This window comes from Artibeus jamaicensis, unplaced genomic scaffold, assembly GCF_021234435.1.
Source record: "Artibeus jamaicensis isolate MK-2021 breed Jamaican fruit bat unplaced genomic scaffold, CSHL_Jam_final contig_519, whole genome shotgun sequence".
Classification (NCBI taxonomy): Eukaryota; Metazoa; Chordata; class Mammalia; order Chiroptera; family Phyllostomidae; genus Artibeus; species Artibeus jamaicensis.
Window position 1 is genome coordinate 48,999,403 of NW_026521871.1, and position 26,405 is coordinate 49,025,807.

Sequence of the window (26,405 nt, forward strand, 5' to 3'; positions counted from 1 at the left end):
CCTAGCGGTGAGAAGAGATATTCCCGGGCCTGGCTGGGCAACCCTCCCACTCTGGAGCAAGATTCTGATCAGATGCCCTCCAGGACAGAGTCCAAGACTCACCAGGAGGGCAGGCCAGAGGTAGAGGGTCAGCAGTTTGTGTGTGTGGCGGGGACGGTGAGGAGAGAAAGGGGAGCAGAGACATGGGCAGACCTTCCTGGGTCCCAGCCAAGATCCAGAAGAAGGGCTGGCTTTTCCCAGACCTCCAACCCTGCCATTGCCAGGAAAACAGGGTGCCTGGAGGTTGTGGCTGTTTTCTCCCACAGTGGGGACCCAGAAAGCACAGTCAGACACACACAGAGCAGAGAGTAAAACTGGGGTTTATTCAGAATTTTTTCTTCCCCTTTGGGTGCACAGTGTGGGGCAGTGGGTGCGGGGACAGCGGGGACAGCGGGAAGTACCTTTGTCCTCTAAGGACATTACTGATTGCTGACCTTGTCTGTGTGACCTTGGGGCTGCCAGGAGGACCCTCTGATCCATGAGGATGGTGACAAAGGGGCTCAGCCCTCAGCCTGAGCCTAAACAGAGAGGCCACTCCAGTGTCTAGTTGGCCCTGTTCTTTCCAGGAATTAAGGAGCAGATGGCTGAGAACATTTCGATTCATCATAAAAGCAGTGAAGACTGCGGGTGGCAGGTCACTGAAGGGGCCCCGTCCTGAGCAGTGGCATTCAGACTCATGCATGTCAGCATGCAGGCCAGTCCCATGTGGACTGATCACACCCTGCACAAACAGCTGAGAGCCCCCATCCGACTCCTGTTCCCCAGGCCTCTTGGTGGGCCTTTCCCAGTCTTTTCTTTCTCCCTTTGCAAGAACTGGGCCTATTGATGGAGCTCATGAAAGAGAAACCCCCTATAAGCCCCCAAAGATGCCCTTTCTCCTTGGTCCTGGCCTCGTGTGTGCAGGAGGTAGGCACCCACCTCAGTTCCCTGGAGGAAGGTGCCCCAGGGACAGGCGGGAGGTGGAGGGGCTCACTGGGCTGCAGGCTGGGAATGGCCGCAGGGCACTGGCACCCTCCCTGTGTCTCCCAGGCCCCCACTGAGTTCGGTGGGGCTTTGTAGGAACTGTCTTAACAAGGGTGAGGCTTGGAGCTCCAAGTGGGGACCTGGGCCCCCTGGCAGCCCTGCCTGCTCAGTGACCGTGGTTGAGGATGTGAGGACTGAGTTTCCATACTGGTCCACCTCCTCATACTGCTCCGTCACAGTCCTCACAGCTCCGTAGTGCTGGGAGCCACCAGGCCCAGTTTGTAGCTCCAGGACACTCTTCTGCCGCCCGCTGGGCACAGGGCTGGCTGAGGCAGGGGCTGGCTTGGGCTTTCCAGAGCACGGGGCCGCCTCCTGTGTCCCGGCCTTGTCCCAAACACCTTTCTGGTAGAGCAGGGTCTGGCTCACATCCTGGGCGAGGTTTGTGCTTTTCAGTGAGACATCTGGGCTACCCCTGGGGCTGGGAGCTTCCAGAAGCTTTCTTGTGGCTGACTTAATGGAGATGAAGGTTGGAGAAGAGGGTATATCTCTTCCAGAAGGCAAGACTAGAGGGAGGCCTGAATCATCTCTCAGTGTCTCCAGCCTGCTGGTGGAAGGGGCAGTTGAGACTGCTTGACCTCTGGCCTCTGTGTGATTTCTGACCTTGGCCTGACGCTGGACTTCAGTATGACATGGAACTTCAGTTTGGCTCTTGACTGCGGTTTGACCCCTGACCTCCTGGCCTGAGCAGTTGGGTCTGGCTCTGCTGCTGTCCACAACACTGACTTTGTAGGCACTGTGGTCATTTGGGGGTCCTTTGGAATGGCCCCTAGTGTTAGCCTCAGGCTGGAGGCTAGACATGGAGCTGAGGGCCTTGTGCACAGCTTCTTCAATGTCCAGCAGCCTGGCCAGGGTCTGTTCCCTCAGGCGAGCAACCTCTGTGCTGACCCTCGTCAGCTCCCCGAAGGCCTGCTCCACTGAGGCCTCCGGCTTGTGGGGGGCAACAGGAGCCCGAAGGGCCCCTTCCAGCTGGGGCACAGCCTCAAAGAGTCTCCGCAGTGCCTGCACGTCCACGCTGCTTGTGGCCTCCTTCTCCAGGGTTTGCACCTGGCTCAGGAGGCCCTGGAGCTCTTGCTGGCTGCCTTGCAGAATCTTAGGGCTCTCAGGGGCAGCTTGGTGGGGACCTTCTGTTGGCTTCACTTCTGGGGTGCTGGGGCCCTGCTGTGGTGAGGCAGGGTCACTGCTGAGAGTGGAGAGTTTGGTGGGGTCAGGGCTCTGGGCATTGCTACCCACAGCCTCACTCTTGGTCAGCCCAGGGGCCATAGTGTTGGGGCCCTGCTGGGGGCTGGGCTGGCTCTGACCACTGGAACACGCAGCCAGAGGTATGTGTCCCTGGCCTGCAGTGGTGGAGGCCTTGGCTGGCTGAGGCATGGCTGCATCTGTCTTGCCTTGTTTGTATTCTCCTTGGGAGGAGCTGAGAGATAGAGCTGAGGGCTTGGGCAGCCTCCGAGGAGGGGGGATCTGGCTTAGGTGTGCAGGTTTGGGGGGCAGCTGGGGCTTCTTCCTTGGGGGTATGGTAGGGTCCAGTTTTAGGGTCTTTGTCTGTGACTCCCCAGAGGTTCTGTGGCCAGCAGGACTGCTGTGGGAGTGGAGAAGGGGGTCTTGCAGTGGCTTGGAGGCCTGTCGGGTAGAGTCCTCATCATGGTGGGCTTGGGCTGGGTAGTCAGGTCCCGTCACAGCAGCTGGGAGAGGAGGAGGAGGAGGAGGAACAGAGGCATTATGGGAGTGCAGGCTGTCACCTGCATCCTGAGGCCCAGAGGCCAGGGTGTGATGGGCTAGAGAGGCAGCCTTCAGGGTGGTCTCCGCAGTGTGGAGGCCGGCTGGGCCCACTCCTGGCATGGCTTTCTCTGGAGGCCCTGGGGCCCTCTGTGGGCAGCCCCCAGGCTCCTCCTGCCCTGGGCCAAGCCTCTGACCTGGGCATTCTGGGAGTGGACTGGAAGCCTGGGCTGGGAGGGCCGTCTCCCCGCCCCATGGTGGGTGTTCCCTCTCAGAGGGCTGGACACCTCCAGGTAGGTCAAAGGTCCTCAGTGGGTGAGCAGTGCAGATGCCATCCTGAACGGTCACCCGCCCCCCAGGCAGCCCTCCGGACAGTACTTTCTGTTCCCCACTGACCTTTCTGGGGGCTGCTGGGATCCTGGGGTCCCCTCCAGCCATAGGCCTGGTGTTGCTTTGCGCAGTCCCAGTGGCCGTGGCCGTGGCTTGCCGAAGACCGTCCTGGAGGGGCACGGAGGTGGCTCCGTGGGTGAGACCCTGCTGGTCCTTGTTCGGAACTTGCTGCTGCAGGCTCCGGGCCTCCGCCGTGGCCATCTGCAGACTCTGCATGGCAGCCTGGAGGTCTGGCACTTCGGGCCCTAGGGGCACACTTGTGGCTCCTTGTGACTTTCCCAAAGCTTCCATCCCTTTCTGCCCAGTGTGACTGTCTTCTTGCTTTTCTCGGCCAGCCAGAGGAACTGCCTTTCCAGTGGCCTGTGGGGGGTAGGGGGTGGCTCCCGGGCTTCTCAGATGCCCCATCCCCACACTGGGGTCCAGCGGGGGAACGTGAATGATGCTCTCAGTTGGGGGCAGCCTCTGGGTCCCCTCGCTGGCTGGCACGGGGCTTGGGTCAGCCGGTGGCTCCCAGCGCAGGCTCTGCAGGCCGCTCAGGTCTCCTTTGTCTATGCAGCTGGCCAGCAGCTGCACACTGCTCCTCTCGGGGGCCCTGCTGGTCAGCCAGGGTTGCAGGGAGTAGGCGGTCAATGAGACCAGGCCCTGCTCCGTCTCTTGCATCACCAGCCCGGTCCTTGCTGCTGAGGTACCCAAGCCACAAGCTAGCACCTGCTGGAACTCTAGGTCCAGATCTTCGACGTTCTTACTGCCACCTGGAGCTGAAAGCCTCAGGGGCTTGAGCCGGAGCTGGCCTGCTGGGTCCTCCTGAACCAGCAGCCCCTGCGGGTCCACATCTGGCCGTTGCAGCACTTGGCGGACAATCCTGGGCAGCTCGCCAGACACCAGCTCCTCCTTCCGTATGTGGGGGCCCCCCTGCCCTGGGCCTGGGAGCACATACTTGGCTAGGCAGAGCTCCCCGGGCCCTCGGGCCTCCATGAGGATGCCTTTGTGGTGCAGGATGCCAGGTGTGGTGTGCAGAGAGCGCAAGGTCGCCTCGGCTGCAGTCTCCTGCCTCTCCAGCACCCTGTCTGACTCGCCCATGGGCTGCTCTTCCTGGAGGTCACCCCCTCGGATGCTCTCAGCTGCCAGAGAGCCCATGGGACAATTCTCGAAGAGCCAGGTGAACTTGTTCACAGAGCCCGCAGGGATGGGCTCAGGGATTGACCTTGACCCCTGGTCTTCCCTCTTGCCTGCCTCCAAGGCCTGGAAAACCTCCTTCTGACGAGACACCTGCCCTGAAGGAATCTCCACACGGCTGCAGTATCGCACAGGCCTTCTTCCACAGGGACGGTCTGACGCCTGCAGAGGCTCAGTCTCAAAGACGTGTCTGTCTGTCTGTTTTTCGCCAGCTTGGACCTGGCTAACCTGCAGGTGTTGCTCCCTGGAGCCTGCTGGCCCATCCAGGGCCTGGGGCACAAACATCCAGGTGCAGGACTGTGCCTCAGCCTTTGCTGTGAGGTCTGCGGCCTCTGACCCCTGCTTCTCTGCCAACTCACTCATTGGGCAGGTCTCGAACAACCAACGTATAGTCCTCACATCCCCCTTGGCGGGTGCCTCAGGCTGAGGGCCTGCTTGACCCCTTCCTTCTTCTTCCTGTCGTTCTTGCTGCTCCCGCTGGTGGATTACTTCTAGGGGCTGGGTCTCAAAGAGCCACCGGGCAGTGCCCACGTCCCCAGCCACCACTTCCTGCCGGGTGATGCCCCGCACCACGTCGACAGTCCTGGGATTTTGGCCCAATTGGTCTAGGGGCTGTGTCTCAAACATCCACCTGTAGCCTTGCACATCACCTCCGACTACTTGCTCTCTGCTGACAGAGGTCAGGGCGTGGAGGTGGCCTCTGCCATCCTGCATGGCATACACTGGGGACCCTATGTCCTGAGACTGCCCAACAGAACCCATTCCTTCTACTTTGCTCACACTCCTGGGGGTGGAGGACTCACCCTGCCCAATGCTGTCCAGGGGAAGGGTCTCAAAAAGGTTCTTGAAGGTCTTCACATCCCCCTTCACCTCATCCTCCTGGGGGACACGTGGAGACAGGGGCAGTGCTGGGGAGCCATCAGCCTCCCGGGGACCCACCCGCTGCAGGTGACCCACTTGGATCTTGTCTCTGGGAGTGTCCAGGGGTTTCATCTCAAATAGCCACAGGGTGGATCGGACGTCACCAGGGACCACTTCCTCTTTGGGCAGGGCCTCTGCCCCAGCCTCCTCTTCCCCCTTGAGAGTGTCTAGCGCTCGGGTCTCAAACAGATGTCGCTGCTGCTGAACATCTGGACCAGGAGGGATAAGGTCTGGGGATGGCTGGAAGTCCTTCTCATCCACCAGGATCTCCCGGATGGCATCCAGGGGCTGTGTCTCAAAGATCCAGCGAGTTGCACTGACATCGGGCCGGGTACCCTCCTCCAGGGAGATGCCCCGGATCACCCGCACCTGGCTGGGGTCCCGGTTGATGGCATCCAGAGGTTGGGTCTCAAAGAGCCAACGAGCTGTCCTCACTGCATTGCTTTGGATCTCCTCCCGGCATGCGGCCTTGACCTCGTGGATGGCGCCTTCAGCATCCTGGATGGCGCACAGCGGCTCCGTTTGGAACAGCTTCACTGTCTTCTTCACATCACCCTTCAGCTCCTGGATCTCCGAGCGCAGCTCCAAGGGACTCTGCTCCTGGAGGGAGGGGCGGGAGCCCAGGCGGTCCAGCGGCCGAGTTTCAAAGAGCAGCCTGGTGCCCTGGACATCTCCACTGGCTGCGGGCTCCCTCGCCGTAGCCTCCGGGACCTCGGGCTGGCCCGTCAGCTCATCCAGCGGCTTTGTCTCGAACAGTTGTCTGGCTGCTCGAACGTCCCCTCTGGGTGGCTGAGGTCTGGCTGACTCCTGGTCTGCGCTGTTGGCAAAGGAGCCTTCCTCAAACTTGCGGGAAGTGGCCTGGACATCACCGCTGGGCACAGGCTCCTTGGCAGCTGGCTTCTCATGGTCCCCAATGGCATCCAGCCGCCAGTTCTCAAAGATCCAGCGCATGCACTGGACGTCACCCTCAGTGGGCTCCTCTGAACCCAGGACCTCGGCCAGGTCTTCAGCCACAGCCTCGGCCAGGTTCTTGCGGAGCTCAGGGTGGATGTGCCTGTAGAGGCGGCGGAGCTCGTTCGCCTGCCGCTGCTGGTGGAACTTGGAGAAGGACTCCTTGGGTGGTGGCAGCGGCAGGTCCTCCAGGGCTGGTGGTGGAGGGAGGGGCGGGTCCTCTGCCGTGGACATCGGGATGGTTGGCATGGGGGCCACCTGCGTCTGGGCGTTGGACATCCTTCTGAAGAGAAGGGCAGGGATGAGGATGAGCAGGGAGCCGTCGGTGGGAGGGGGTGGTTGCTGGGGTAAATGGCAGGGAGCAGGATGCAGGGGCAGAGTAGAGCCGCGGTGACCTGCCCTCTCCAGGCAGACTTCACGTGGGTCTCACGCTGCCACCTGCATGATTGGTGTGTGACTAATCTTAAACTTGGGGCATATGGAACCACCCACCAAGGTGAGTTCCCGGCTTCCCCAGAATCACCTGAGCAAGCAGGCTCTGCTGGCCAGGAAGTTCTGTCCTTCAGCCCCACAAGGGATTCTCAAACCTCTAGGGGGCAAACTGGATGTGCCCCATCCTCACCTTCCTTTACCAAAGTCATCTTTCCCTGATGGAGTCCCAGGTGAGTGGCCCGAGGGATTCCTGACTTTTATGGGGTCTCAGCCAAGGGCAGGTCCCTAAATTGGTGACTATTTCCCACTGAGAAGAAATTCCCATTCATAACACTAGAGGGCGCTCTTGCTTTTATTAGGCTGCTTGCTCAACCTCGCTACCAAGGCTCGCTCTCCAACCTTGCCCAGGCCCGCAGCCCCGCGGAAGCCATAGAGGCTCACCAGGTATCATGGTTAGCAGAGCAAGATCCTGAATCCCAGGCAGAGGTCTGTGCTATACCCCAAGACCCAGAGGTCTGAGCTGGGGGCGTCGTAAGGGTCTTCCAGATCAACTACTCATAATTAAAGATGAGGGAACTGAGGCCCAGCAGGGGTCAAATCGTGGTGAATGGATGACAGGCTGCACTGGCCTGGGGCTCCTAAACCCTATTTGGGGTCTGGGTCCCAAGAAATAAGAGGGTAGGGGTGTGAAACTTTCTTAAGGGTTCCCTAGGAGAGGGAGGGGGACCCTCTGCAGAGACAGCCCAGCCAGCCCCTTGCTCACGGGCACTTGGTCCCAGCTGTGTGCACAGGGCCCGAGCCTGGCTCTGTGGTCCCCTCCTTTCTCCGTCTTCCTATCAGTCAGCTCCCACCAAGGTGTCGTCTACCCCCCAGTCCACCCCTGCCCCCCTCCATGGTCTCCCACCTCTCAAGCCCTTCTCTGGCCTCTGTCCCCTGTATCTTATCTGCCTCGTGACAGGTGTACTAACAGTCTCCAGAGGCCAGTAGGGAAAGAATGAGGAGCATGTGCCCCCGCCCGCTGCCCCTGACCCACACTCCCTGCTCCACACTGGGTGCTAAATATAGCCCCGGTCCTGGCCTCAGCACTGCAGCCCTGGGCTCTGAGGGAGGCTCAGGCTTCGCTGGCGGGACCCTGGGCGCCTCAGCCCATCTCATCTCCTCCTCCTCCCTGGGACCCCTGATCCTGCCCCTGCCTCCTGAGCTGGCATCAGGCCCCTGGCCTGCAGGATGGCCGGTACTGGGGCCTGGAACCCTGCAGTGGTAACAGGGGTGTGGGGCTGAGGGGAGGTGCAGGGACAGGCAGCAGGTGGGGGGCAGGGCTTCCTCCTGCTTGCCCCGCCCCCACCCCAGCTTGTCCACCAAAGCCCTCAGAAGCCCGAGGAATGTGAACTCCAAAACCTGCCACTCGACCCTCACCACACACTCTGGGGGGTTCCTTTAGTCCCTGAGTTCTAATGAGGAGCCCTGCCCAAGGCAAGCCATGCCTGTCCCCACCTCCTCCCCGCTGTGTCACCACCAGTGTGGCCTGTGCACATGGCATGTGCAAGGCCACAGACTCCACCCCTCTGCACTTCCCCCCCAGGAATCTCCAGAATCCCTGCTGTGGTCACATACTGTCGGAATCACAGAGTCCAAGGGTGTCAGACCTAAGGACCCACAGAGGTCACTGTTCTGATGGGGAAACAGGCCCAAAGCGGGGGAAGGAGCTGTCCCAGGAGGCTCTACACAGCGGCAGCAAGGCCTGAAGCAGGTTTCTCAACTCTTGGTCCTTCCGTGCCTACCCCTGCCTGTCCTGAGACACCTGGAGTTTCTAGGAGGCAGGGACAGGGGCTGGGGGGAGGCAGAATTCAGAGCTGGGACCAGACTTAAGTGTCCCAGGCTTGGCATCCTAGGGCTGGCCGACTCCTCGGGGTGACCCCACCTCTCTGCCCAGCCTGCCCCTCCTGGGCCCAGCCCCTGTACAGGTCTCTACATCTGGGCAGATGCAGGTTTCGTCTGCCCACCTTGCACCCCACAGACCTGCCCCTGGGCTTCCTGCACTGGGTAGGATGAGGGCTCAAGGCAGCCCTGGGGGCATCCCTGGGCCAGACGTGCCAGGATTTTCACCCATGGGCATGGAGCCTGTGTTGGCAATGCCGAGGTGGACCTGCTGCTCAGCCTCCGCCTGCGTGTCCTCCCAGCTCCCCTCCCTCCTCCCTCTTTCCTCCAGACGCTGGGCCTTCCTGAGAGGAAGCCCTGAGGCCTGGGGAGCTCCGTGCCTGTATTTTAAGCTTTGCAACTCCAGGCCACCTCCTCCTGAATGCCTTTCTGGATTTTTTTCGGACTGGCAAGAGCTTGCCCCTTGTTCAGCTCAGGCCTGTGGCCGGCAGTCTGAGAGCTTCCCTGGGGCCCGCACTAACTCTCCCTTCCTCGTGGAATCTGTATGTATGTCAGAGGCCCCCCCACTCACCTGCGTGGCCCCTCAACCTCTTTCTGCTCCACCAATGCATGCTGTCCTGACAGCCGGTGGCTCATGTCCGGATGGGACCCCAGCCTGGCTAGCCAGCCTGCTGTGAAAATACCAAGGGCAGGTTACTCACCTGATGCCCTGTTTGGCTGGTGTGATGCGTGGGGTCTGTGGCAGGTGTGGCCTTAGGGTCTGTCGCTCCACTTGAGCTCCTCGCTTGGGGTAGGGGCTACTCTCTGGTTCCCTGCAATGCCCTCTCGCTGCCCTGGCTCCGGGTCTCTGTCCCCTGCCAGCCTCAGCAGCTGCCTTTATCTTGCTGGCTAAGGGGGTGGGCCAGGGTGGGGGTGGGCAGGAGAGGCTAAGTTCAGAGCATGAAGTGGTTCGGTTATTTTTAGGGCTTGTGGAAGTCACTCTTCCATCCTGAGGAATCGGTTACATGTCCTTTGTGCTGGGGAGGGGAGGCGGAGTGAGGGGGAAGCTTCATTCATCTGCGTCTGATCCGAGGACAGGGCTCTGTGACTCAGCCGTGGCAAGGGGCACGGGTGTCCCAGACTATTTTGAGGAAGTGAATAAGGAGGGGCATCTGACACCTGGACGGCCCTGCCCCCCAATTCTGGAAGCCCTCCACCCCCCAACTCTGGACTGATGAGTGTGTGTCCATTGTGCCTGGAGACTGGAGCCCCCCCTCCATCCCCCTGCAGGCCCAGGAGTGGGGGGCCCTTTCCCTCTGACCTAAGGCCCAGTTCTCTCCCACCCTCCCTGCACTAAAGATCACCCCCTGGAACCCATTTTCCCTCACACCCTGCAGCTCAGTCTACAGACCTGAATTTACAGGCCTTAACTCTCTGCTAGGTCCGATTTAGCAAAGAAGCCCACAGGATGGTCTGCGGTTGTCCCGGCAGATTCTCAGGCCCTTGTTTACTTTGGGGCTCTTCCCTCTGACTCAGGGCCCAGACTTCCTGGGAATGGAGGGGAGGGAAAGGGAGGGGTGGCAGGCGGGGAGCTGACTTGTGGGGTTATTTCTGACCCTGGAGTCATCAGCTTCCAGTCACAGAAGGAAGGAGTGAGGGTGGGTCACACCTGCCCCTCCTTTGCTGCCCAGAACCCGAGGGGCATTTAGGCCAGGACGGGGCATTTAGGCCAGGAAGGGGCCAGTGCGGTGAGAGGCTTCGGGGGCCATCCAGAACACCCATGAGGGGGCGTGTTGCCCAGGCTGCTTGTCCAGGGCTGTGCAGGTGCCTGCGGTCACCTGGCAGAACAAGGCTTTCCTCTGACACCCCCAGTGCCCTCTGGTGCCAGGGAGTGACACCAGGCACTGCTCACTTTTTCCCCTGAGTCAGCCTCAGCCTTGCAGCGTTGGCCGTGGCAGGGAGAGGGGCATCTGGAAACCTTCTCCCTGGTCCCCTACCCCTTCCCGTCGTTGCCCCTGCCTTTTCCCACCTTCCTCCCCGCTCCCCGGGCTCCTGGCCATGCCCAGCAAGGTCAGGAAAATATAACCGCCTTTCCTTTCGGGCCAGGAGGGGAGGAGCCTTAGGTGTCTCTGGAGCCTCTGCCCAGGGATCCCTGAGGTGCCTGCCTGCTCTGGTTTTGAGAATTGAATAAATCAAGACATGAAAAGTTTTGAAGAGCATGCTTAGCGTGTAGGCTACAGAAGTGTCCACTGTTATTACATATGTAAGAAAAGAAAGTGGGCCCTTGAAATATCAGGGGCCACTCTGTGAAGTGCATGATTGTCTAACTGCTTTGTTGTACACCCGAAACTAATACAGAATAATACTGAATGTAAACTGTCATTGAAAAGTAATTAAAAAAAAAAAAGAAAAACACCAGGCAGAGCCCACTTTGGTACTCACCTCAAGTGTGAGTAGTGACAATTTCTCAGCCCTCAATACCAATAAAGAAGCTTTTCCTGACAACCAGGTTTGTTTTTATGTAGTACAACTCTACTGTCTAATACAGCCCCCATGAGCCACACATGACTATTTAAATATATTGAAATAAAATGAAATTCAACATTCAGTCCCTCCATCCCACTAGCCCTATGCTAGTGCTCCACAGTGATCTGTACCTATAATGATCATATTGGACCATGTTTCTGTCCTGGTAGAGAGTTCTGTTGGGTACTGCTGTTATAGACACTAAAAAAAATCTCAGAATGAATAGTATTTCCCTTTTTGCCTTGGCTGTTAGGAAGCTCTGAGCTAAATTTTTAGTCTTCTAGCAAGTAGACATTCTGGCTGGTGGCCTGTGCAATGAGGGTGACCAACTGTCCCTGTTGCTTGTCTCTGAGGGGTTGCCCAGAACAAGGGACTTTCAGTTTTACAACTGGGGAAGTCCTAAGAAACCAGGAGGGGTTGGTCTGCCCATGCGTGATGGTCATCATTAAGGTGTCGGTTACACAAGGCTGTTATAGCAGCAAGCCGGGCGTAGCTTATCAGAGTTTCTTTGGTGGGGATGCTATGCCTCTATCCCTGCAAGCTCCCTTAAATTACTGTGGGAGCGAGGAGACTAGGAATAGGTAAATACCTGAGGCTGAATGGCTGTGCTGATCACACAACAGAGGCGACTTGGGTGCAGGTTGGAGAGGGAAGGGTGTTTCCAGAGATCACAGTCCCTCCTCCTGGCCTACGTGTCAGTCCCAGGGAGCCTTCCCCTGCAAGCCATTCCCTCCAAGGGGGCTTCACCAAAGTTGGGGATTGCAGAAGTTCACACCTAAGTCTCTCTGGTGCACTGGCCCTTGAGGGTGGAGCTCAAAGGAAGTAGCTGGCAGCAGACTCACCTGGAGTTTTAGCAACGGCAAGGTCCAGGAATGATTAATAACAGACTCCCTGAGCTTGAATCTTAACCTGTGAGACTTACTAGCTGTGTGAGCTTGGAAGTTACTGACCCTCTCTGTTTCTCAGTTTCCTCATCTATAACATGGAGATGATAATTATGCATATCTCAAAGAGTTGCAATGAAGAGTATACATTTATTACACTCACATACACTACTTTGAACAGTGGCTGCCACACTAAATGAGTGAGGTCAGTAGGTCTTTCCCTGGGTCCTGGCCACCCTCAGCTTCTCCGGGTCCCAGATCCCAGTGTGTCCTCTGGGTTCAAAGACAAGTGCCCTTCAAGGCACTGGCTGGTGGTCCTGGCTTCCCTCCAGCCCAGAAGCAGACACCAGTGCCAAGGGACAGCTCTGGGCACTGTGGGCTGGGTCTCTTCCAGGCCTGCAGGTGACAGTCCTGTTCAGCCTCTGGAGAAAAATCATCTGAAGCCAGAGGAGGGATTTTCTGCTCTGAGTCAGCTCACAGGGTGGACAGATGTGCGGGGATTGTTGTGACTATTGCTTGAGAGGCAGCAGAGCCTGGAGCCTGGTGTCTGGGAGTGTGGCAATCTGGTATCACGCTATCACGCTGCCCTGCCCTGGATCAAACTGCCAGCCGGGCTTCCTAGTTACCGTATTTTGTCGTGATGATGCGCATCCATGTTTTGGGCCCAAACATTCAGGAATTTTTTTTTGTTTTAATTTAACTGTTTGTTTGTTTGTTTATATTTTGACACTTGTTTTTGCAATATAAAGAAATCTTAGCATTTGTTTTTTAACATATGATGGTACAAGCAATTTTTGTAATAATTACAAAACAGATACAAGGTATTAAGGTACTACCCACGTACAATGCACATCTTTGTATTCCCTCAAAACTTTGGGCAAAAAAAGCACACATTATACCGGGCAAAGTCCAGCGTATGACCTCTGAGAGTCCTTCAGCTCTCTGACCCCCAGTGTCTAAGTTTGGGATATTCCAGGAGCAGAAATGAGACGGAGGTGAACATTCGAGTAGTTTACCTGGAAGGGGAGGAGCATGGTGAGGGAGGGGAGAAATGAGTTGCGGGGCTGAGGGGTGTGGGGGGGCGGGGGAGGGAAGTAGATCACTTCTGTGGGCAACTTGGGCTTCATCCCACAGGGGACCCTCTGGGAGCCAGTGTAGAACATGCCTTACCCGAAGTGAGGAAGCTGGGGTCCTTCACCAATCTTCACCCCCACAGGTTGAGGGTTTGTTCCCTGGAAGCTCTAACTCCCCCATACTTCCGGTGGCCCCTCCAGTAGAGGGAGGCCAGTGTTTGAGATGCAGTGAAGCCGAGGGCCTCACAGGGGCTGTCCATTCAAGCTACAGGGGGCCCTGGGAAGGGGGAAGGAGGTGCAGAGGCCTGGGGAGGGCACTGGCGGCATTTGCTACATTAGAGTCTCCCATCTGTGAGGTGGTGATAAGCCGGTATCACGTGGTTGCTTTGAAGCTTTGGACATGTGCTTTCCAGGTGTTCTTAAATCATGATTACCCAGGTGGGCCGGGCCCAATCAGGTGAGTCCTTGAACAGCGGCGTTTCCTCCAGCTGGTGGCAGAAGAGGACATCAGGGGAGCTGAGGCATATGGGGGATTTGATGCTTCGTCCCTGAATGGGAATGTGGATGCGTTAAGCAACGGAGAGAGGCCTCTGGCTGGCAGCGAGCGAGGAAATGGGGACCCCAGTTTTACAACCTAGGGAGCTGAATCGTGCCGCCAGCCTGAATGAGCATGAGTTTCCAGGTGAGCACTCAGCCTGGTTTCCACCTTTTGATACCCCGAGCAGGGCACCCAGCCCTGCCAGCTGGACTTCCGACCTTGAGAACTGTGGGCTCATCCAAGGGTATTATTTAGGTTGCTCAGTTTGTGGTGTTTTGCTACACAGGCAATAGAGAACTAACACAATGGAATCCGGGGCAGTCCAGGGAGGGCAGGAGGCTGTGCCAGCCCATTTGTTATGGTCACGCAGTCAGCCCAGAGCTTGGCCTAAGCGTTTTCTACCAAGTGGCGAACTTGGGGGCGCTAGGTGGCTGGGCTCGGTATGCCCCAGGTCTCCTCCAGAGAGCGTCTCAGAATCAAGAAAGTGGAGGTAGGGGAAGTCCTGGCAGGAAGCACCCACAATCCTTCATTGCTTCCATGTCACACTGGGGGAAACTGAGGCATGCAGCAGCGCTTGGATGCTGTGGAGCAGTGAAAGGAGCTGGTTTCAGAGATTCCTCCTTTGGGACCTGGTTCCACCGCTTGCCAACTCTGCAACCTTGGACCAGTTGGGTCAGCTCTCCGAGCCTCAGTTTCCCTGTCTGTACAGTGGGGGTGAATGTTGTGGCCATGAGCAGGTGCGGGAAGGATATTCTGGGCAGCGGGAAGAGCGTGGGCAAAGGCACAGAGGTGGGGATGGTGTTACCTGAGTGCAGGGTGCATGGGCAGCGGGTGGAGAGCCGACCTGAGCAGTGGGCGGGGGTCCCCTGGTGAATGCCAGGCAAGGAGTTCAGGCCCCACCCTGCAGGATTTGGGTCGGGGGGAAAGTGGGGTCACAGCAGCACAGGCTCTGAATGATGAGGCTCTCCATGGTGGCTGAGAGGAGGGGAGGAGGGGCTGAGTCTAAGGGAAGCTGAGGGGGCGAAGAGATGAAGCCCACCAGAGCTACTAGACGCCTGAGTGCCCGGGGCACTGTCTGAGGTGGCGACAGAGAACTATGTAGGGACTTGGAGGTAAGGAGAAGGGAGCACGCGGGGACGCCAGCTGTCTGGCGTGGGGACACGCTGCTGCTCCGCGAGCCGGCGATGGGAGCAAGGGAAAGGGAGGGGTGGTTGGCGGAGGGTGGAGGTAAGTGCGAGGTGCCGGGGTCTCCCAGGTAGAGCCAGGAGAGAAGTCGGGGCTGGTGACAGAGACTCGGCCCGCATGTGTGCCGATGGGAACCAGGCTTGGAGTGGAGGCGATCTCCCAGGGGACCGCGAAGCAGGCTCAGGGACAGACCTGAGGGAGGCAGGAGGAAAATCAAGGTGGAGTTAACTGCGGGAGATGCTGGGAGAAGGGCATGTGGTGAGGAAGGAAGAGAGCGACAGTGTCCAGGGCTGCACGGCGGGAGGGAGACAAGGAGTGGGAGGGGCCGCAGGTTCAACGAGGGTGCCCCTGAGGACTTGGCCCAGAGCAGCCCCAGTGAGCAAAGCCGGCCGGTAGAGGGCTGCCGAGGGCTGGGGCTGAGCCTGCGAGGACCTCAGGGAGGGAATATGCTGGAAACCCCTCCCCAGAGGGGAGTCGGTATAGGAGTCAGGATTGTTGTTAAAAACCCAAATCAATCGTTCACCAGGAAGCACCCTGTGAACAGACAGCAGCAGGTGCCCAGTTCCCGAGGCAGGTGGGAAATGGTGTTGGAAATGGCTGGCAATGCCCCCAGTGCCCAGAAGGTGGCAGCACATCCTCAAGTGACTCTTCATCTCGCAGGATCAAGCAGGTTTCATCGTTTCAAGTCTGTAGTGGAAAATAATTCTTTGCTGGGCTGCTGTGGGTTGGGCTTTGGCTAAACACTAAAGATGATATGTTCTCACGGAGCCTACCTTTTGGTTGAAGCAGCAGACAAGATAAATAAGTGAATCAGCCTCATGCCTGTCAATAAACCCTCTACACTCCGAAGCTTTATGTTCTCCCAGGTGCGGGGGAGCCTGTCTAGAACGTGTGACCTACGTCCCTCATCCTTGAACAAAGGTACAGAATTGGGTTTTGGTTCTGCATCCACCATTAAGTGCTGTATCTGCTTATTCATGGAACAAACTGGGTGTATTTTCCAAACAGGCCACCCAGTATGTACTGCTTATAATGTGATTTTGACATTCCTCCAGTTGAGAAAAAGGAGTCTACATGTTGTCCCCTTGAATCTAGGTCGGCTGAATTGTGACCACAGCGCAAGACACTTATGACTTCTGAGACTGGGTCATAAAAGGCAATGTAGCTTCCTCCTGATTCTTTAGGGACACAGGAGCCCTCCTGACCCTGCTGTAAGGAGGCCCAACTAGCCCTTGGAGAGATTAGTGGAGATGAGCCAAGACCCCCGCCCCTGGGACTTTTCAAGCCAGGACAGAAAACCCTGGAGGCAGGTATTCCAGTGCCAGCTGCTACCACGCTGAGCAGAGATGAGCTGCTCCTGACTGCAAAGTTAGGAGCAAGATAAGCGATGACTATTGTTTTAAGCCACTTACATTTTGAGGTGGTTTGGCATGCAGCATTGGACGGGCAGTATCTGTGAGGGCCTACTGCCTGCTGGACTCTTTGCTTGGAGCTGAGGGTGGAGAGCAAGCAGGACAGGCTCCCTCTGTGCTATCAGGGACCTACTGTCCAGCTGGGAAAACAGGCTGCGATCACAGCACAGTAACTCTCCGGCCCAAACATGAAGTGGTGACAAGGTTCCTTGGCTCCAGGTGCTTCACCTTGTACCTTATTAACCGCAAATGCTGTTAATGACCCACAGGAAGCTGGGAGCGGCCTGTGGGCGGGACGTGTGTGCTATCTCCAGAGCTCTCTACCCTTGCCCAGGCCACCACCTCTTGCCCCTCACCATTATATCAGCACCCCAGTTCTCCCTTGAGTGTCTGCTCTTGGTGCCCTTGACCCCCCCATCACCAAGCAGCAGGCAGGTCTCTAAATGCCAGTGTGTTTATTCTGCCCCTGAGCTTAACCCTCCACAAAGCTCCCCACACTCCCGGGAGAAGACCCCGAGTCTTTGCCAGGGCTCACGAAGCTCCGAGCGACGGGTCTGCAACCCGCCTCACAGCTCTCTCTCTCCTCCCTCCCTTTCCTGTCCCCAGAATGCACAAAGCTTTCTCCCACTCCAGGGTCTTAGTCCTTGCTGTCCCCTCTGATGAGCTGCTGGGGCCATTCCAGCCAACTCCCCTGGCCTCCGTTCCCCTGACATTTGCAGACAGACAAGAACATGAGCAGCCCCTCTTCTCTTCCCATCCCTGTTCTGTCCTGCACCCCGAGGGTGCTGCGTATAGGACAGGACACCCCAGACTGCAGGCCCACATGGGTCCGTCCATAAACTCCCTCTCCTCCGCCATCCCCCAGGCCTAGAGGTGTGCTCTCTGGCAGAATAATCTGCCCTCTTGTGGATCGACCTCAAAAGGAGACCCACACAGGCCTGCCCAGAAAGTGAGTTGGGAGGTTTGAGCAGAGAACACTGGGGTGCCAGGTGCCTTGAGATGGAGAGAGACCACTTCAAAGGACTTGCCCAGGCGGGCTGCTTGGAGGGCCATGGGGGGCTCCAGAGAGAGCATTTTCCCTGGAGGTCCAAGCTCTCCAGGTGGCTTCTCTTAAAGGCCCCAACAGACAGGAGGAGAGTCTCTGCCCAAAGCTTCTCCTTCAAGAAACCCTCTTTCCAGTATCACTTCTAGTCACACTTCTGCCCATTGGCAGGTGACGGGCTCAAGGTCGAGAACCGATGTGGTTGCCCTCTTTCTGTAAGTCTTGCACTTCACTGCAGACTGTGCGTGCATGTTTCTTGCTTCTGGAGCTGTGGCCAAAACCTCTGAGACAGGAAATGCCTTAAAAGTCCTGATCCGTGAAGAATGGCTTTGCACGTGTGGCGTTCAGAATGCACCTCGATGGCATGAAGATTATTTTAAGCTCAAAATATCTGAGCAAACAGCAGCTACAGAAAAATAAAAAACAACCTTATCTAAACTTTAAACAGGACCCCCTCCCCCCTCACCACGTCAAAATACAGCAGCTATAAATCCCTTCTCTGGGAGGTTTATAGCCAGAAAGAACTGGGTATAATCATCACTGGGATGAGTGATTATTTAACCAGCTTGGTCAGATACTCTCCTTACCTTCTATTTGTTCTTCCACAGAAGCCTTTCTGCCCTCCTTTCTCCTTATAAAGTGGGTTTATGAACTTTTTTCCTTGGAGCCAATTCACCTGAAGACTCCCTGGAAAATAAACTTGCCTCCTCTCCCGCTAGCCTATTTGTTGTTAGTTAATTCATGGGCCCTCAAACCCTGAACCTAAGTCAGTGGAGGAAAAGTGGTTTTTTCACCCAATATGTTCTCCTCCTGACAACAAAAATATGAACGGACGTTTAAGGTTTTCTGGCCGGTGCTGGATTGCATCTTCCTGCTCTGCCAATGTTACTGTGGAACATGGAGTTCACTCTTTCTCTCCCCCTCTCCTGCAGGTGTTAGTTAATAGGATTAGAAGAGATGGAAAAAGGGAATGCATAAGAGATTATATTGCTACATTTATTACTTATTTATACAAATCATTCCGCCTTCAAAGTAGTCACAAATAACGGAGGGCTGATGTGCGCTGGGTTCAGGGCACAAATGGAATGCTTTCTTGCCCTGCCTGGGTAGCTCAGTTGGCTAGTGTCAACTTTGTATGCCAAGGTTGTGAGTTCGATCCCCAGTCACGGCACATACAAGAATCAACCAATGACCCAGGCTGGTGTGGCTCAGTGGATTGAGTGCCAGCCTGCGAACCAAAGGGTCGCCAGTTTGATTTCCAGTTAAGGCACATGCCTGGGTTGTGGACCAGGTCCCCAGTGAGGGGCATGCAAGAGGCAACCACACACTGATGTTTCTTTCCCTCTCTTTCTCCCTCCCTTCCCTTCTCTCTAAAAATAAATAAATAAAATCTTTAAAAACAAGAATCAACCAATGAATGCATAAATAAGTGGAGCAGCAAATCTTGCTCTCTCACGCGCTCTCTCTTTCCCCCACCTTCCACTCCCTGTGTCCAAAATCAATTTTAAAAAAAGGAATGCTTCATTGGTTCCAAAGTGATAATGGCTGGGAGAGCTATACTTATTTACAGTGAGTCTGGTCTAATTGCATTTGAGTGGAATGCAAAATGTCACCAGGTGGCTTGTGACACAGTGATTGGCCTGAAAAACCCAAACGACAAAAACCCAAACCACAAGAGCTTCTGTGTCGGTGTGTGGGGGCCACCGTAACAAACGCCGCGGCCTGGGTGGCTTTACAGCAGGAACTTGGCTGTCCCAGCCCTGGAGTCTAAGATCAGGTGTCTGCTGACTCGTTCCCTGTCGAGGGCCCCTTCCTGGCTTGCAGACGTCAGCCTCCTCACTGTGTCCTTTCAGGGCTGGGGAAGAGTGAATGAGCGCTGGTCTTTCTTCCTCTTCCTTCTCAGCCCACTGAGCCAGGCCCTCCAGGGCTAATCAGGATTTTAATTGACTTCCTCCCCACGGTGGAAAAGTCACTTCGATCTATTTTCAACTCATCCCAACATTCCTTTACTTCGCCTAACCATGGCGTTTCGGGTTATCCTTTGAATCGGTTGTGATATCAGCCTGGTTCTCTTAGAGTATATGAGTAATTAAACTCCTCAACATGCATTCATTTTTACATCTGTATGAGAGTCATGCCTTTTCCCCCAAATTATCCTTTATCTGTCTTCAATTCCACTCTAAACCGACCGTTTTTATAAGCAGAAGAAAAGTGTAGATGAGGGGGTTGGAATTCAGGGGAAAAGTTAAATCAGATAAAAGTTGCACATTCCTTCCTGTGGTCTTTTTCTGTGACCCGGGCAGTGGATGTCTCACCCTGAAGGGCGACGGCTCAGATACCATCTTGACTGCTTGCAGTCCTCCTGAGGCACAAAAGTGGAACCGTTTACGGTCTTGTGGAGTCCGGGCAGGTCATACCTTCAGTTCCCGGAACAATAGCTTTTTACATGTAATGATTACTAAGGTTATTAGCTATAACCTAAACTAGAATTTTCCAACTCTTGAGCCTCCCATTGAAGCCTTTGGGAGGCAGGGGCAGGATGAGGCTTCCAAAGAAAAAGTGACCCAGCCTCTGAGCCCCAGGTCTTCTCCGTGGATCTTGGTCATGCTTCCCTCCAGTTGCGCCAGCCCCGAAACAGTGGGGTCATTCTTGACGCTTCCCTTTCTTTTGTGCCCACATCATCTGACCCTATGGTAGACACAATAGTGGTCCTCCAAAAGTGTCCACGTCCGAATCCTCAGAACCTGTGAATGTGTCACCTCAGCGAAGAGGTGTGTGAGAAAACCGAGGGGTTTGAGATGGGGAGATTACCCTGGATTATTCACGTGGGCCCGCTGTGATCTCGAGGAGGGCAAGAGGGTCAGAGTCAGGAAAAGGAGACATGAGGGTGGAAGCAGAAGTTGGAGTGATGTGTTTGAAGTTGGAGGAAGGGGCCATGAGCCAAGGAACCCAGGCGGCCTCTGGAAGCAGGAGAAGGTGAGGGGACAGGGCTTCTGAAAGGGGTGCAGGGACAGGTCTGGGTGCCACCTATCACAGAGGTCCTTTATAAAGAGCAATGTAAGACTTTATCACTATCCTGCTTCACTCCCTCCAATGACTTAAAGTCCATGCGCAACAGGCCTCAGGTACCCTAGCCTCTCATTTCCTCCAACCGTGCTCTCCCAGCTCACCATGTTCTGTCCTATTAGCCTTTCTTCTACTCATTCACTCAACAAATACTTACCGACTAGTTGCTTGTGGAATAAACAGGGTTCTAGAGCAGGGGGTCCCCAAACTGTGGCCCACTGGCCAAGTTGGGTGGCTGCTTGGTTTCATAAATTGAGTTTTACTGGGATACACCTTTTAAAGTAATGCTTGTAGCTGCTTCTGTGCTAAAACAGCAAAGTTGAATAGAGCCCATAGGGTCCACAGAGTTTAAAATGTTTGCTATTGGATCCTTTACAGAAAACAGTTTGCTGACATCTGTTCTACATCGGTGCTGCCTGACATGTGCATGTATGTTACATATGCACATGACGAGGCCTGTCCAGAAGGTATCCAGCCACATGATATTAAAAATAGGGACATTTACTCAAGGAGATACAGGATGCAAGAAACATTGTTCATAGGATAATGACAACTCAGTCCCCTTCCAAGTAGGCACCTTGGGACTTCACACAGTTCTCCCAGTCGATATCAGCTGCCCCGTCATATTTTCCTGAATCTTATCTACAGTCTAAAATCTCTTCCCTTTCAAAGATGATTTTCGTTTTGGGAAAAGCCAGAAGTCACAGGGCACTAAATCTAAGCTGTAGTGGGGTTGAGTCCCCTGGGTGATTTGATGTTTAGCAAAAAAACTCTACACAAGACATGATGCATGAGCAGGTGTGTTGTTGTGATGAAGCTGGCAGTCACCAGTTGCCCACAGCTATGGCCTTGAATCATCCGAATAGTTTCTGTGGAGGAGTGTTCAAGCTTCATGCAAAATTTGATGTACATTGTACTCACACAGTCGTTTTGAATGTGACGGCCACACAGCACACATGCTCACTCAATGGTGTCTACCGCCCCCACTGACTAATACAGTGAAGTCGTCATTGTTCACACATGCGCATTCCAGTCCAGTCTGCTTGGCTGCCAGGTTACATGGATGCCACGCAAACCATTCTCTTGTTATATTAACAATGGTTGAATTTTTTTCTGCACACACCTCATATATATTTACATATGTTAAATATATGTACATATATGAATATACATATTAAGCCTCAAATTTGAGCCATATATATATAAAATTTAAAAAATTCAAATAGCCACCTTAAATAAGTTTATAGAAAAGAAACCATTGAGATAAATTTCAATATTTTTATAACCCAATATGTCCCAAATACCATTTCAGCATGTAATCACTCTAACAAATGATCGATGATATATTTTACTTTTTTATATAAAGCCTTCAAAATTCAGCCTGCATTTTATACCTGTTGCATATCTCACCTGGGGCTAGCCAGGCTGCAGGCGCTCACTGGCCCCAGGTGAGCAGAGGCTCCCAGACTGGCTGGTGCAGTTCCAGAAGCAGGGGGCCCCGCAGGGGGAAGCAGACGCATTTCCCTGTGCGTGGGACTTATATTCCTAATGGAGAAGGGAGGTAATACATGCACAGGGAGAAGAAGTTTTATGCCTGGTGGACATGGGACAATGCGGATTGTTAGGGCAGAAGTTTAAACTGGGGAAGGCGACACTGGGCAGCTAGGCAGTGAAGGACTGACTTTATATGAGAGAAGCCCCTGGTGCCTGCTGGAGTGTCCTCGTTGTCCTGGGGGATTGGCCACTGGGCAGGCCGAGTGGGGTTTATGGTGAAAACTCTGGGTCACACTCTGTCCATTCTGACCTGTGGAGGGACTGGAGACTAAAGGCATTAGCCAGCCTCTGGGAAAGGCTGGGGGCAAAGGTCAGCTACACAGGCAATATGTGGTTAAAAGCTAGTAAATATTCTGGACACCAAGGCCCTGGGTGACCTTCTCTGATTGGCAGTACTCTGGGCATGTTGTCACATTGGGTGGCTGGGAGGAGGTCAAGTCATTGTCCCCAGCTCCACAGTATAAGACAAGTGGAGGCTTTGTGTCTGCACTGCGCCTGGGCCCTGCTGGGACTCTCTTCCTTGGGCTGGTTTAATGCCCATCCTTTCCCACTGATCCACTCTCACCGTTAATATAGCAGCTTTCCATGAGTGTGGTAAGTCCTGCTAGTGAATTATCAAACCTGACGGTGGCTTAGTTCAAACCTGAACTTGCAGCTGGTGTCAGAAGTGAGGGTGGTCTTTTGGAGAACTGTGTTTCTCTAACTGTACAGTTGGCCCTACGCTCTTTACGGACACCTGAGTAAACACCTGGAGGAAATGAGGGGCGAGCCAGGAGGTGGGGGACGGGGGCCGAGTGAGCAAAGGGGGGAATGGAAGCAGATTCCTTCCCACTCTCTACACTGATAAACCACCGTATGTACACATGTACCAAATTCTCATGCTTTGAAATCGCAACATCTGGATTAAGGTCCAGGTTAAGCTTGAGTTTAGAGTAAGGGGTTGGGGATCAGGGTGAGTTTGAGGTTTTTGTTGTGTTTAGTCTAGGGTTAGAGTTGGGGTATGGCCAGCGTTTAGGCCTTGGGGTTTAGTGTTTAGTGTTGGGACACGATGGTTTAGGTAAGATTGGCGCTCAGACTGTGCAGCTCATGGGATTCATTAATGGGGTCACAGTCAGTTCCTGACATGTGCATTTGTGTGGGTGTTTGTTCACCCAGCCAGGTACCCACCCTCTTCCAAATAATAATAGTTGTCCATCAAACCTTGTTTTGGAGACTGGAGGGAGAAAATATGTAACCTTAGCAATTATACCATATAATTACCAAATTGCGCAAGTCACAGAAAGACATTTTCAGATACACAGGGACTTGAAAATTATACCACCCATGAACTCTTTCCTGAAAAATAAATCAGAATGAAGAGAGCTTCTATAATAAAGAGGCATTTTATATATGGAGCAATGACAAACAATGAAACTGGTTATAAATAGTTAAATCTAGATACTCTTGGTAATATGAAAAAGGACACAGTTTGGTGTGAAAAGTTAGTAAGGAATTGGGCATATGTTTTTCCCACACTTCAAGCTACATCGTGGTGAGAGAAAGGGGAGAAGTTATAGTGTTTAAAAGCTTGGTGGTCTGAGAGATAAGCAGTTGTTTGAACACAAATAGTTGTAAAAGTGATAAACGCACAAGTTAGAGGCATTCAACCTTGGAGTGTGCAGCAGGGTCACTAACTCTTACCTCTTCAGCTCTCTCCTCCGTGGGTTCACCCTTTCTTTCTTCATTTTTCCCTTATTTGGTTGGAACACATCCTAAGTGTTTTGAAAGGTGTGTCCATTCTCCCTTCACGTTGTATTGGTAAGTGAACTGGGTCTAGATTCTAGAATTTGGAAGGCTTGATTTTTGTCTTCTAGCCCCAGGGCTGCTGATGACATGCTTTCTGTTCGCAGGTGACAACTTTTACTGCTGTGACCCTTTATTCTTCTCATACCAGCAGCTTTTGAGATCGCCCCCAAATTCCTGGTGTGGAAACTCGACCATGAAGCGTCTCGTTGTGGGTGTGTTTCCCTTTCATCTACTCAGCACTCCGAGAGCCTGGCTGCCAGTCACCTACAGGCGTTAAACCAACCCTTCTTTGCGAATTTGAATGGTCAACCACTAACCGCTAGCGTGTCTGTAAAAATCAACGACGAAATTGAAAAGGACCAAGATGAACACACACAGAGAAACAGATAAAATTCAGGGAACCGAAAGTTTCAAAGTGCTGACTGGTTTCCCCCCAAATCCACGACAACCCAAACCTTAAGTGGCCCAAAGTGCTGCTCAGTAATCATTTTTTCCCCCTATTCCACGCACTTCCTTCTGCCCCTGGACAGTGGTTTCACATCTGTACCTCTCTTTGAGGAATTCCAATTGGACCTCCCCCATCCACACTCTCGGTGGCTTGGCTTGTTTCCCTGAGAATCAGATGAGTCAGAAGAGGTCTTAGAAGCTCCCCTGCCCTCGTGTGCTGTCCCTGTGCTCTCCCTCCCTCCCTATTACTGTGGAGTCATCGTCTCCATTCTTAGGCAAGCCCAGCTCCTTCCCCGGTGCCATAGACCTCATCCCATCTCTCCACCATTCTCTCCCTTCCTTCTTCATCATCGTTTCCCTGTCTGCTGCATTATTCCCACCAGCATGAGACCATGCCGGTATTTTTCACACCTTCAAACATACCAGCCCTCTGCTTCCCCCTCCAGCTTCTACCTTTTCCTCTTCCTTCCTTTGCAGGTAAACTCAAAAACCTTGCCTATACTTGTTGCCTCTGATTCTTTGTCTCCCATTCTCTCTTAGTCAACAATTACCTTCTTACAATGAACTTCAGTCTTCAGTTCTCAGGCCTCCTCTTACGTGGGACACATGTGATCCCCCCGCCCACACCGAACAGTCATCGTTTGGCTTCCAGCAACCCACACGCTCCTGGTTGGCTTTGGACTTCGCCGGCAGCTCCTTCTTACTTGCCGTGTTCTCCCTCAACGGTCCATGCTCCTAATACCGGAAACTTCAGAACTCAGTCCTGGAACCTCTTTCATTTTTTCATCTATATTCTTTATGAACTTATTTTACAACTGTCTATATATAATACCTGCAACCCTAACTTTTCTCCTCTCGTCTCAAGGCTCACATATTTAATTGCCCATTTAACATATCATTTTGGATGTCGAACAGACACCTGATTCTTCTTTTAAATTTTTTTTAAAATTTATTTTTAGAGAGAGGGGAAGGGAAGGAGAAAGAGAGGGAGAGAAACATCAGTGTGTGGTTGCCTCTCATGCGTTCCCCACCGGGGACCTGGCCTGCAACCCAAGCATGTGCTCTGACTGGGAATTGAACCGGTGATCCCCTGCTTCACAGGCCCGTGCTCAATCCACTGAGCTACACCAGCCAGGGAAGAGACCTGATTCTTAGCATACCCCAAACACTCAAAATCCTCAGTGTGCATCTTCCCAAACTGAGGACACTCTTCTACATAATCAGCGTACAACTCTCCAAATAAGAACATCAGAAACCAGCATTGGCGTAACACTGACATTTGATCCCAAAACTCTCTCTATTCAGATTTCTATTCGCCATCCCAACAACGTCCCTTTCCTCTTTGGTACAGCATTCTGCTTGGTACTTAATCTCATCTTCTTAATCTCCTTCAGTCTGGAGCAGTTCCTGAGTCTCTCCCTGTCTTCATAATCTTAAACATTGTGAAGAATACAGGCCTTTCCCCCTGGCTGGTGTGGCTCAGTGGATTGACTGCGGGGCTGCAAACCAAAGGGTTGTTGGTTCAATTCCCAGTCAGGGCACATGCCTGGGTTGTGGGCCAGGTTCCCAGTAGGGGATGTGCGAGACACAATCACACATTGATGTTTCTCTCCCTCTCCCCTTTCCTTCCCCTCTCTATAAAAATAAAAAATTTTAATTAAAAAAAAAAGAGTACAGGCCTTTCATTCTGTAGGATGTGGCTCAGCCTGATTTCTTCAGAGCGGGACTCAGATGCACGTTTCTGGGGGGAGGAGACAGAAGCAGCAGCGTGTTCTTACTGCATCACGTCTGGAAGCTTGTGATGTTGACCCCTTCTACTGCTGGTGACACTAATCTAGATAGCATGGTCAGTTTAGTGTCTACCAGGTTTCTCCACATGAAGTCATTATTTTCCTCTTTGTAATTGATAAGTATTTGGGGGGAAGATACTCTCAGACTATGTCAGTATCCTGAGTCTCATTAAACCTCCAATCGTTTGACTTAGTATCCGTTGATGATTCTTGTCTGAATTCATCACTGTTATGGCGCTGGCCAATTGGCCACTTCCTGTTACCATCATTCCTACTACATTTCTTAGTTGGCATTCTACTGTGAGGGAGAGATTTCCCTTTGCCTTCATTTATTTAGATCAGTGTAGGCTTGTGAATTCTTATTTTATTCAATGAATTTAATCCATATATTTATTTTTATTTCAAATCATTCCAGAGTTGGCCATCAGGCGAGCCTCATCAAAACTGGCTCCTGCGTTCTTTAGGTACGTCCCCATAATTTTTTAAAAAATGGTTCTTTACTTTCTGGTACAAGACAATGTTCCAAGTTCATCTTGTAGATTCCCTGCCTCAGCCTTGGAATTGTCTCCAAGGAGCCCTGGAGTAAAGAATGATAATTGGA

At 53.7% G+C, this 26,405-nt stretch overlaps 1 protein-coding gene across 3 annotated transcripts; it reads right to left on the bottom strand.

Moving 5' to 3' along the window:
* Window positions 1–539: 539 nt before the first annotated feature.
* On the bottom strand, window positions 540–9,367 carry XIRP1 (xin actin binding repeat containing 1). 3 transcript variants are annotated; one of them, XM_037148195.2, is made up of 3 exons: window positions 9,225–9,367; window positions 3,172–6,496; window positions 2,679–2,741 (listed from the first exon to the last, which is right to left on the bottom strand). In XM_037148195.2, the coding sequence occupies exons 2-3, from the start codon at window positions 6,490–6,492 to the stop codon at window positions 2,733–2,735; spliced, it is 3,330 nt and encodes a 1,109-aa protein (XP_037004090.2). In that variant the 5' UTR covers window positions 6,493–6,496; window positions 9,225–9,367; the 3' UTR covers window positions 2,679–2,732. The 3 variants fall into 3 exon arrangements, with proteins under 3 accessions (XP_053524924.1, XP_037004089.2, XP_037004090.2); XM_053668949.1 differs by having other exon boundaries at window positions 540–6,493; XM_037148194.2 differs by having other exon boundaries at window positions 540–6,496.
* Window positions 9,368–26,405: the final 17,038 nt, after the last annotated feature.